General features: G+C 42.3%; 1 protein-coding gene across 7 annotated transcripts in view; it reads left to right on the plus strand.

Annotated features, from left to right (window-relative positions):
• GREB1L (GREB1 like retinoic acid receptor coactivator) overlaps positions 1 to 13,087 on the plus strand; it is a 365,194-nt gene that overhangs the window by 233,554 nt on the left and 118,553 nt on the right. For all 7 annotated transcript variants that reach the window (XR_010131273.1, XR_008673625.2, XR_008673626.2 and 4 more), the window contains 2 exons: positions 204 to 396; positions 9,026 to 9,159. Coding sequence is in view for 4 of the 7 variants with exons in the window: in XM_055368620.2 (XP_055224595.1) it covers positions 204 to 396; positions 9,026 to 9,159 (327 nt within the window). In the remaining 3 variants the exon portion in view is untranslated. The remainder of the gene's footprint in view (positions 1 to 203; positions 397 to 9,025; positions 9,160 to 13,087) is intronic.

Genomic DNA, 13,087 nt, shown 5'->3' on the forward strand with positions numbered 1-13,087 from the left:
AAAATACATATTCCTGAAATCTGTCTGAAAAGAAGGAATGTAAATTTTTTTTCCCTTCCGGTCAAATTTTAGTTGTTTCTTCTCTGCTCCCAATTGAAAAGAGATAGAAAAATAAAAACTAAAACAGTATGTCCATGTTAGTGTCTGATTCTGTATCTACTTGGTTAAATGAGATATTAATATGACTTTCAATTTTTCTACAGTGTCATTTCAGGCTCTTTGTCACATAGCGAACCCAGTCATGGGCTAGCTGATAGAGTCATTAATTGCAGAGAAGTTCTGGAAGCTTTCAACCTCCTGGTGCTCCAGGTCAGCTCCTTCCCATACACTCTGCAGACCCAACAGTCCCGCATTAGCTCTAGCAATGAGGTTCACTGGATACAGCTGGATACTGGGGTGAGTATCTTGCCTGCTGTCTGATACACTGTCATGTTCTCAGTTCCCAAGAGGGTAGGACCTTGTAACAAAATGTGTCATGGCTTAAGACCATATTCATAAGAATTCAAAATCTAATGTAATGCTTTATGTACGAGTTCAAAAATCTGGCTGGGTGCGGTGGCTCACACCTATAATTCCAGCACTTTGGGAGGCCAAGGCGGGTGGATCACAAGGTCAGGAGATCAAGACCATCCTGGCTAACATGGTGAAACCCCGTCTCTACTAAAAATACAAAAAATTAGCCGGGTGTGCTGGCACACGCCTGTAATCCCAGCTACTCAGGAGGCTGAGGCAGGAGAATCACTTAAACCCGGGAGGCAGAGGTTGCAGTGAGCGGAGATTGTGCCACTGCACTCCAGCCTGGGGGACAGAGCGAGACTCTGTCTCAAAAAAAAAACAAACAAAAAACTAACATAATTCTGTATCTTCCAAAAGTTCCATATATTTACAATTATTATAAGACTAAAGGCTTGTGAGTAGTATCCTATATAAATTTGATTAGGTGGTTCTTAGGTATCATGCAGATACAAAATTATCTGTCGTATATAATTTTTCAAAAAGAAAATGTTGATGTTATCTGAGGCCATCATCAATATCCTGGATTTCCTTTGTGCCTTCATATGATTAATTTCACCCTGAGACCTGGAAATTTTATTGTCCTCTTGGATGGCCTTTTTGTCATGTTTTAGTCTGATGATCTGCATCACTGTTAATTACTCTCTTGCTCCTCCAGCAACTGGGTTTTTCTTTTAAATCAGTTTTCACAGTCTTCTGTATGAAATGGGATGATGGCACTGTTACTTTAAATAACTCCATAGTAGCAGTGAATGTGTTGAGACTACCCATCTCAACATTGGATATATCCAGGGATTTATAGTTTTTACTCCAATCTCTAATATTGAAAGATATTTTCTATGACCTGAAACTGTATGCTAAATATACTATCAAAGAAAAGAAATGTGAGTTTCATAAAAATAATAAAAATTAGCCATTAAGCAATGGATCCCTCATTTAAAAATATTGAACACACTGGATATTTTAAAATAAACATGTTTAAGTAAAAAACACCAAAAATGTCTTACATAAAACTAACATTTATTTTTCAACCCAGTGCATTTTATTCTGTCATGAAGTAGGTAAGTTCTCTGACGGCGCTCTTGTCTTCAAGCATTGGTTTGTTCCTTGCAAGCAGGAAGCTCAGGTCCTTGAATCTTGTCTTCAGCAGTTGCTGCCTTATGAGAACTAACTCAGTGTGTTCTATCACTAGAGATTACTTTGAGCTTTTGCTTTCTTGGTATCTTCTCCATGCCGGCTCCAGCCATTCATTGGGCAGTTGAGGTAGGGGTGAGATAACAGAGCTGCCAGAGTTCCTTTGCCTCCAAACTACAAGGGGAGCCTGTGGGCTACCCAAGTAGCTGCTGGGTTGCTCTGACAAAGAATGGATTGCCAAGAGAATGAATGGAAAGAATAATTATTTTTCTAATTAATTATTTTTTTGAGGCAGAGTCTCGCTCTGTCACCCAGGCTGGAGTGCAGTGGTGCGAAGTCAGCTCACTGCAACCTCCACCCCCCAGGTTCAAGCAGTTCTCCTGCCTCAGCCTCCAGAGTAGCTGAGATTACAGGTGCCCGCCACCATGCCTGGTTAATTTTTGTTTTTTTAATAGAGACCAAGTTTCACCATGTTGGCCAGGCTGGTCTCGAACTCCCAACCTCAGTTGATCCACTCACCTCGGCCTCTCAAAGTCCTGGAATTACAGGTGTGAGCCACCATGCCCAGCCAAGACTAATTAATTTTTTAATCCCCCAGATAGTTCTCCTATTTTGCATTAAATTTCGATATATTGGAGTGTAGAGAGAACTGTCCTAATTCAGTCTTTTCCGAAAGGGATCACACCCCAGTGATAGGAAGAAGGACCAATAGCCTCTGCCCTTTATTTTCTCCTACCATGAAATAGAGAAACAGGCTTAAAATAATTTTCCTTAAAAGTCATTTTAGCCAGGCACAGTGGCTCACACCTGTAATCCCAGCACTTAGGGAGGCCGAGGTGGGTGGATCACTTGAGCCCAGGAGTTCAAGACCAGCCTGGGCAACATGGTGAAACCCCATCTCTACAAGAAGTATAAAAGTTAGCCAGGCACGGTGGCATGTGTCTATAGTCCCAGCTACTCAGGAGGCTGAAGTGGGAAGACTGCTTGAACCCAGGAGGTCAAGGCTGCAGTGAGCTGAGATTATGCCACTACATTCCAGCTTGAGAGACATAGCAAGACCCTGTCTCAAAAAAAAAAAAAAATCATTTTAAGGAAATGATTAATTTTTAAGGTTTAATAATGGTATTACAGTTATTTTTATGTTTTTTTGAGTCAGGGTCTGACGCCCATGCTGGAGTGCAGTTGTGCAATCATGGCTCACTGCAGCCTCAATCTCCTGGGCTCAAACAATCCTCCCACCTCACCCTCCCAAGTAGCAGAGCTACACGCACATACCACCATGCCTGGCTAATTTTAAAAATATTCTGTAGAGACAGTATCTCACTGTATTACCCAGGCTGGTCTCAAACTCTTGGCCTCAAGCAGTCCTCCCGTCTTGACCTCCCAAAGTATCAGGATTACAGGCATGAGCCACTGTACCCAGCCTGTAGTTATGTTTCTGAAAAGGGTTTTTGGCCAGGCGCGGTGGCTCACGCCTGTAAACTCAGCACTCTGGGAGGCTGAGATGAGTGGATCACTTGAGGTCGGGAGTTCGAGACCAACCTGGCCAATGTGGTGAAACCCCATCTCTACTAAAAATACAAAAATTAGCTGTGTGTGGTGGCAGGCACCTGTAATCCCAGCTACTCCAGAGGCTGAGGCTGGAGAATTGCTTGAACCCAGGAAGTGGAGATTGCAGTGAGCCGAGATTATGCCACTGCACTCCAGCCTAGGCGACAGAGGAAGACTCCATCTCAAAAACAAAAAGAGGGGAGGAGCTCCTTATCTTAGGTATATCTAGTGATGTACTTCTGGATTAAAGATACGATATCAGGTATTTGTTCAAACTAATTGAGAGGTGAATAGTTATACTCTTCTTCAATTTAAGATTTAAAGAAATCATCCCTGAAATTGAGATCAACATGGGATAAAGGAAAAAAAAGCATTTAATTTAATATACAACAACCTTATACATGTAAGGGAGAAGCTCCTGATGATTAGCGTCCTTTAGTTATATTGAAGCCTATATCCCAGGAGGAGTAATTGGAAAAAAGCAAATTAATTTAATTCAAAAAATATGATTGAGCACACTTGTGGACTTGTGTTGAATCTTGCAAAGAACACACAGAAAACTGATGGTTTAGGCCAAGCACAGTGGCTCATGCCTGTAATCCCAGCACTTTGGAATGCCAAGGCAGGCAGATCATTTGAAGTCAAGAGTTAGAGACCAGCCTGGGCAACACGGTGAAACCCCATCCCTACTAAAAATACAAAAATTAGCCAGGCATGGTGGCGGGCAACTGTAATCCCAGCTACTCAGAAGGCTGAAGCAGGAGAATCACTTGAACCCGGGAGGCGGAGTTTGCAAAGAGCCGAGATAGCACCACTGTACTCCAGCGTGGGTGACAGATTAAAAAAAAAGAAAGAAAGAAAAAGAAAACTGATGGTTTAGAGGAGAAAGCAAAGTACATATCTAAGTCACTATTATCCAGAGGAGAATAAGACAATTTCAAAAAATCAAAATGTTCTGGGAGTTGAAGTGAGGGAGGAGTCACATTTATTTGAGAGGTACAGGGGAAGCTCTGTGGAAAAGAGAGAACAGGGGATGGCCCTGGAAAGACAGGAAGGCCTGGGCAGGGGGATGGGGGCAGGAGGAGGCACTCCTGGCAGCAGACAGTGTGGGCAGGGGACACAGAGGAGAAAACTGGGGGCATTTTTCAGAGAATGCTGGATAGGACGCAAAAGAAGACTGGAAATATACACATGGAGGCTGTGAGTGCCAGGCTAGCAAAGTTTATACTTATTGTACAGGCATTAAGGATTTTTGAGCAACAGTATATATGTATGTGTATGTGTGTGTGTGTGTGTGTGTATGTGTGTATATATATTATATATATAATATATATATAAAATATATAAAATATACATAAAATATATATATAATATATATAATATATATAAAATATATATAATATATAAAATATATAAAATATATATTATAATATATAAAATATATATTATATATAATATATAAAATATATATTATATATAATATATAAAATATATATTATATAATATATAAAATATATATTATATATAATATATAAAATATATATTATATATAATATATATAAAATATATAATATATATTATATATATAAAATATATATAATATATATTATATATATAAAATATATATATAGCATTATTAGAATTTACCTGTTTCTTGTTTGTATTAACAATGTAAATGTACAGCTTGATGAATTTTTACAAACGAAACACACCTGTGGGATCAGCACTCAGATCAAGAAACAGAATATTACCACCACCCTAGAAGTCCTGTGTCCCTTCTAGGCACCCCCACTAAAGGGTAACACTATTCTGGCCTTCTGTACTACAGATTTGTTTTGCTCAGCATGGAGCTTATATAAATGGAAACATGGAGTATGTACTCTCTTGTATCTGACTTCCTTTGCTCAACATTATGTTTGTGAAATTTGTAGTTTTCATGAATCGTAAATCATTCTTTTTGCTCTGTGTGTGTGTTACATTATATGACTCCACCACAATTCATGTATCCATCCTATTTTATTTCACATAGTACTGCTGTAACATCCTGGCACACCCTTTAGTAAATGTACGTATGCATTTCTTTTGGGTCTCTGAGAGTGAAATTGCTGTGTCATCAGGTACTCATATGTTCAGCTTTAATAGCTACTGAGAGGCAGTTCATTCAATCTAGAGGCTAAGTCAAAGTGATTAGAAGTAGATCAGTCAGTGGCTTTTCTGATAATTTGGGTTAGAATGAACAAATACATGAATTAGAATGATGGTCCTGGTAGTAAAATGGATGGGAGACATGGTACATTTTCTAGGATTTGTTTATTCAGGGAAAGAGAAGAACCAGAAATATTTTTGAGGCGTTCCCTTTAGTTGGAAAAAAGAAGTTGAAAGAAGTTTTTTGTTTTGTTTTTTGAGACGGAGTCTCACTCTGTTAGCCAGGTTGGAGTGCAGTGGCACGATCTCGGCTCACTGCAACCTCTGCCTCCCGGGTTCAAGCGATTCTTCTGCATCAGCCTCCTGAGTAGCTGGGATTACAGGCGTGTGCCACCACGCTCGGCTAATTTTTTATATTTTCAATAGAGATGGGGTTTCACCGTGTTGGCCAGGCTGGTCTTGAACTCCTGACCTCAAGTGATCTGCCCTCCTCGGCCTTCCAAAGTGCTGGGATTATAGGCGTGAACTACCACGCCTGGCCTGAAAGAAGTTTGATTTGTGGAGGGCAGATGAGACTGACTTTGAGTTAAGATGCAGGTGAGCACACCATTGTGTAGATTACAGATTTTTTTTTTTAATACAAACAATGATTATTGAAGCAGCTGGTGTGGTTAGAATCATGGAAGAAAATAACAAAGAACTGCCAAGAGGGTAGTGAGGCCAAGAGGGTAGTGAGACCAAGGGCCAACAAGTCATCACTACTGGCGTTGGCCTCAGGAGTCCTTGGTGACCTTCCAGGGAACAGCGTCTGGAGAGCAGAGCGTTGGACAGGAGCAAAGGCAGAGACAGCAGCGAAAGCACAGGGAGCATGGAGGGTCACTGAGAGGGCAGGCCTTCCACAGCGGGGAGTTTGCCTTATGAGAAGGGACATTCTCCCCCCAGAAATAGTGATTCAATAAGTCATACGATTTATGATACCTGAAACGTATCTTTATAGTAAAATCATTCAGTTTCATAACTCATAGTTTAAAGGATGGTTCCACTCATTTCTATTAAAACTTTTGTAACACAAAACCATAGTTACAGTTTAATGCAAACAGAAGAGATGGAGAAACCGTTCACTTCTAATTCTAATTTTTAGTAGCTCTAGTTCTCAAAACCCATACTGGCTCTAGTTAATCATAGGCCATTTATTTACCAACCTGCTAAGAAGAAAGAGAAATAAAAACGAGGACAGGTGGATGCAAGGCGGATGCATCGTATCCAGCAGTTCTAATGCTGTGTCAGGAAGAGCAGCAGGCTCGGAATAGGATTTGACATTTTCCCAAAGAAACAGGGGCCAAGGGTGAGAGGGAAACGTGAAGACCAAGTACACACTTCATAAAGCTTTTCCAAATGACTCTGTGTCTGCAGTCCAGATGAGGAGGGAAACTTAGATGAATGACTTTTTTCCCTGTGAAATGACTTATTTGACACAGTTACCCAGAACACAGCTAAGCCCAGAAGGAAATAAGCAAAGGCTTCTAGCCTTGAAAATAGATGTCATTCAATCTATGTTGTCAGTCTCCAGTATCTCTAGGAACATATTCCGGTGCTCTCATAAAGCCTGTTTACTCTCAAACCCTATTCCTAAAAGCAGGGTTTTGGGGGGGCCTCAAAAAATTAAAAGCTGCCAGTTAAAACATGCTTTATTTTTATCTTATGGACCTCATAAATCATACAGTTGTTTCTCTTTAGATGGTTACTGAAAAGCTCAGAACCAGCCGGGCACATTGGCTCATGTCTGTAATCCCAGCACTTTGGGAGGCCGAGGCAGGTTGATCACCTGAGATCAGGAATTCGACACCAGCCTGCTAACATGGTGAAATCTAATCTCTACTAAAAATACAAAAATTAGCTGGGTGTGGTGGTGCATGCCTGTAGTCCCAGCTGCTTGGGAGGCTGAGGCAGGAGAATGGCTTGAACCCAGGAGGCAGAGATTGCAGTGAGCCGAGATCACGCCACTGCACTCCAGCCTGGGTGACAGAGTGAGACTCCTCAAAAAAAAAAAAAAAAAAGCTCAGAATTTGGGCTACCAAATTTGTAGCCCACTTCTAACAAAATGTGCAGAAGCTGCTGGCATGCATTTTAGGGAATGCTTACTTTATCCCTGGCCCAATCTTCCTTCTCTTACCCTTGCTTTTTCTTCCTCTGATTGCTTAATTTATTTTTATCTTAATACATACATATATATATATATATAAAATTTGTTTTTTTTTTTGAGATGGAGTTTCACTCTGTCGCCCAGGCTGGAGTGCAGTGGCACAATCTCGGCTCACTGCAACCTCCACCTCCGGGTTCAAGGTATTCTTCTGCCTCAGCCTCCTGAGTAGCTGGGTCTGTAGGCACCTGCCACCATGCCTGGCTAATTTTTGTGTTTTCGGTAGAGATGGGGTTTCACCATATTGGCCAGGCTGGTCTCAAAAAAAAGTGCTGGGTTTACAGGCGTGAGCCACCGTGCCCAGCCTTTATCTTATTACATTTTTTAAAGCTGCCTTATTTCCTTTATGAGTTGGAGAGCGCTTAAATAAAAATGTCAACACGTAATAAATAACAAAAGTGGGCCAGGCGCAGTAGCTTACGCCTGTAATCCCAGCACTTTGGGAGGCCAAGGCGAGCGGATCAACTGAGTCCAGGAATTTGAGACCAGCCTGGCCAACGTGGCGAAACCCCGTCTCTCCTAAAAATGCAAAAAAGAAATTAGCTGGGCGTGGTGGTGGGTGCCTGTAATCCCAGCCACTCGGGAGGCTGAGGCAGGAGAATCGCTTGAAACCAGGAGGCAGAGGTTGCAGTGAGCCAAGATCACACCATTGCACTCCAGCCTGGGCAACAAGAGCAAAACTTGGTCTCAAAAATAAAATAAAATAACAAAAGTGAGACCAAATGGCACAGGCAACATGACAGCAAGCAGTGGCTGTAAAAAACTAATGTAGAAAAGATGCAAAAGAAAACTACAAACAAAAACAGATTCATGAACTCGAAAAGCTTATTTAATATCGTAGAGCTTCTGAGTTTAAGGATAAGCAACTTGTCACACTTCTCAAGATCCTCTGAGGGCATCCTTGTGTCACATCCTAAAATAGCTATTCATTTTCACAGTGATGACTGACTCATCAAGAGGGGGCTACGTTAAATACTGTGGATCCTGTTAAAGGAAAGCATATATTCCATTTTTAAAGTAAAATTTGTTTGCAAAGATAAGCTTTTTATGAGTTATCATTATGAAATGATGTCAGAAAAGTTAAGGTTTCTGTAACAGAGGAGTTTGTCAATCTCTAGAGCGTTCTGAGGAGAGCCTATTTATCTGTATAGAGAACTACTTCCAGCAGGGAAAAAGGCTGAGAATTGAGGCTGTCTGACCTTGTGTATCCCAACAAAAGAAAAAGAAAACGAACCATGTGCCTGAAGGAAGTGTGTCAACTTTCCACTAATCACATATTCAGTTCCTTTGAAATTAAAAGAAGTTTCACTTAGTGCCTCAGAGATGACTGCAGAGTTGGTGTCGGGTTACATAATGAAACAGTATTTTTTCTTGTCAGGAAATAATCTCTTACAGGGGTCATTTCTGTAAACCCCACTTTCTGGAAAACAAGACACACTGTATCCTGTCCTCATTGGGTTTTTGCTCTGTATTTTGAACCAGGAGGACGTGGGCTGCGAGGAGAAGCTGTACTTTGGCTTGAATGAGTACAGCAAGTCTCTGCAGTGGGGGATCACGAGCCCACTTCTGAGATGTGACGAGACTTTTGAAAAAATGGTGAACACACTCTTGGAGAGGTAAATAGTAAATAAGGCCTTCTGCTCTTCTCTCTAGCTGTACTTGCAGATCTAAAATAGCCAAAAGCCTTTTGTGTCAGTGCTACGGGGTGTTTGATGGAGCCCTTGCAGATGACATGCAAAGGCCAAATTAAAACAGCCTTTCCTAAGATGCCCTACTATTGTTTTATGTGATCATCCAAGATCAATAAAGGAAAATACAACCAAAGTGGGCCATTGCATTACTTTTCATGCTGAGTCAGCTCCCAGTCATGCTTCACTGCTATCATCAGGAGATGGATAGGGCAGAGAGGGATTTGCTTATTCAAGACCCGCTTCTGGCTGGGCACGGTGGCCCACGCCTGTAATCCCAGCACTTTGGGAGGCCGAGGCGGGCGGACCATGACATCAGGAGATCGAGACCACCCTGGCTAACACGGTGAAACCCCATCTCTACTAAAAATACGAAAAATTAGCCAGGCGTGGTGGCAGATGCCTGTAGTCCCAGCTACTTGGGAGGCTGAGGCAGGAGAATGGTGTGAACCTGGGAGGCGGAGCTTGCAGTGAGCCGAGACCACGCCACTGCACTCCAGCCTGGGTGACAGAGCGAGACGCCGTCTCAAAAAAAAAAAAAAGTCCCGCTTCTCTGAGCTCCGGCCTCTCCTACCCTACACCTCAGACTTTGACATTTTTCCCTCTTTTCTCCCCTGTCCACCACAGGCAAGGACCCTAAGATGATTCAGTAAAAACTAAACTTTACTATGAGAGATTTGAAGTATACACTGGAAGAAATTAAAGAGCAATCATAATTGAGGTGAATTCAGTTCTTGGGGCGCCTCCTCCAGTCCCTGGCCTTAGGGATTAAGGAACATAACTCTGCGGTCTTTTCTTCCCTTTTCTAAAAAAAGAAAAAAAAAATCCCCATTTCCAGATTAAACTCTGAAAGAGTTTTTTTTCCCTCTGTGACCTTGAATCATAGATTCAGAGGTAGGTAGAGACATTAGAATTTACCTAACCTAATAAAGGTCCCTTTCTGCCCTCCACAATATTCTGTTTGATCATCCAATGTTGGGGCGATCGGGCTTTATTTTATGAGGCAAATTCTAATTTTTAGTAGCTATAGTTCTTAGAATGGCTTTAATTGATCATATTATTTAACAGCTATTTAACAAACCTGCCCATAATTTTGCTAAGAAAAAAGAAAAGGAAATTAAAATGAGGACCTATGGATGCATCCTATTCAGTAGATTATAATACTGCATCCGGAAGGAGCACAGGCTCAAGTAGGGTTTGATATTTTTGCAGCTGTTGGATTTGGAAAGTCTTAACTGACACTGTGACATTAATCCTTTCACAGCACATGTAGTCTTAATTTTCCAAAATCATTCCATGAGTACCCCCTTTAAGCGTTCCTACCCACCTGTTACATCCACCAGCTTGAAATGCATCTTCTTTTTCTGGTAACATCATTCAGAGTTTCCTAACTTTTATTTTAAATGATGATCTCATCAACTTTCTATTGTAGTTTTGTGCTACAAAAGTTGTAAGTATAGTTTAATGCAAGCATGACAGATTGGAGAAACCGTGCACTTCTGACTTCATGGTTCTTCCAGAGTATGAAACAGAAATGCCAGATGTCAAAGTTACCATTTATTCTGACTTTGGCTTTTCTACGTGGCCCAGCAAAAAGCATTAAGCTTGAAACATAGATTATCTATACTTATTTCCTCCAACCCAGTCACCCCAGCCTAATAGTAGCTATGACTTACTGAATACCTGAAGGGACCAGCCCAGGATTTATTGAACTGAAGGATTTCTTCATTTCTACCCAGCCAGCTAAATCCTTGCAATGTGTAGAAGACCTTGCTAGAGGCTGGACAAAATCTAGAGCTAGCTTTGTCTCTGATCAGTTGTATGAACTGGGACAAGCAGCTGAACTTCTCTCTGCCCCTGAACTCATTCTCTTTCTATGAAAAGGCAGAGTGGGCGGGGCGCGGTGGCTCATGCCTGTAATCCCACCACTTTGGGAGGCCAAGGTGGGTGGATCACCTGAGGTCAGGAGTTCGAGACCAGCCTGGCCAACGTGGTAAAACCCTGTCTCTACTAAAAATACAAAAAAAAAATTAGCCGGGCGTGGTGGCGGGCACCTGTAATCCCAGGTACTTGGGAGGTTGAGGCAGGAGAATCACTTGAACCTGGGAGGCGGAGGTTGCAGTGAGCTGAGATTGCGCCATTGCACTCCAGTCCGAGCGACAGAGTGAGACTCCATCTCAAAAAAAAAAAAAAGACCGGGCGCAGTGGCTCACACCTGTAATCCCAGCACTTTGGGAGGCTGAGGCGGGCGGATCACCTGAGGTCAGGAGTTTGAGACCAGCCTGATCAACATGGAGAAACCCTGTCTCTACTAAAAATACAAAATTAGCTGGGCGCATGCCTGTAATCCCAGCTACTCAGGAGGCTGAGGCAGGAGAATTGCTTGAACCTGGGAAGCGAAGGTTGCAGTGAGCCGAGATTGCACTACTGCACTCCAGCCTGGGTGACAGAGCGGGACTCTGTCTCTAAAAAAGAAAAAGAAAAGGCACAGTTGTTCATATACAGGGCATCTTGGTCCTTTCCAGTTCTAAAACACCTCAAAAGTGTTCATGTGTTATTCATTTGATAGCTGTCATTGGCATTTCTTTGACCTGGAGGTTTTCTGTGCAAGGCCAGTAGACCACTTGTTGTATTTTAAGTAGAATTATAGAATGGAACAAAGGTGAAATCCCCCATCAGCCTACCCAGCTGCTGGTGGCTGCATTGCTACCAAATGGCAACCAGAAAGAAAGTGCACAGCCCCAGCCTTATTCTACCAGGCTCCATGAGAGCCTTGGCCAACCTTGGACCCAGAGCCCACTTTGCCAGCACCTACTTTCTTTCTTTTTCTTTTTTATTTTTTTAAGACAGACTCTCACTCTGTTGCCCAGGCTGGAGTGCAATGGCATGATCTCGGCTCACTGTAACCTCCACCTCCCAGGTTCAAGTGATTGTCCTGCCTCAGCCTCCCAAGTAGCTGGGATTACAGGCGCCCGCCACCACACCCAGCTAATTTTTATATTTTTAGTAGAGATGAGGTTTCACCATGTTGGCTAGGCTGGTCTCGAACTCCTGATCTCAAGTGATCCACCCACCTCATCCTCCCAAAGTGCTGGGATTATAGGCATGAGCCACCGTGCCCAGCCTACTTTCTTTTTTAAAAAAATTTTATTTTTATTCAGCAGCAGAAGTACTGCTGGGCAGTGTGCTCAGGGTAGCCAAGCACCTGCTTTCTTGACTAGCAGCTCTTCATGCCTGTAACTGGGTCCTCTTTGCCCATTCGTACTCATTTTGTCATCAGGCCTGGCTGAGGCATAGCACCAAAAGGAGAGATTTGTTTTCTACCTCCTCTATAATTGTAAAAACTGCCGATTTTCACAAAGGGATCCTCTTCCCTGGCAGTCCAGGCTTAGGGGAAAATGGTACCAAAGGCTGCTGCTGCGACCAGGCTCAGATTTGCTTGGCTCCCTTGACGGAGCCAGGTCTCAGGTGATGAGGCTACAACACTAGGGGGTGCTATTTCTCCAGTCAGCTCCAAGTTTCTCCAGCACCAAGGAACAGTTTATGGAAAGATAGAAATTGCTATCTGTGAGGCTGACCTCAGATTAGTAGTAATAATTACCCTTTTTATGTCTAATACTCGACAGATATTACATTAATGCCTCAGCTTCCTGTATTGTAATCTTATATATCAGAGAAATAAGTGGACAGTGCTGCCATTCTAACCCAATACCACCAGCAAGAGGTGAGGATCCAGGAATTATCCATGATGACTATGCTGGCAATGAATGGAATAGACCAGTGTGTCTCAGAATTTAACGTGCATGCAATTCCCCGGGAGTCTTGTTAAGCTTCAGATTCTGATTAGTAGGTCTGG

The sequence above is a fragment of the Gorilla gorilla genome, chromosome 17 (genome assembly GCF_029281585.2).
Source record: "Gorilla gorilla gorilla isolate KB3781 chromosome 17, NHGRI_mGorGor1-v2.1_pri, whole genome shotgun sequence".
Lineage (NCBI taxonomy): Eukaryota > Metazoa > Chordata > Mammalia > Primates > Hominidae > Gorilla > Gorilla gorilla.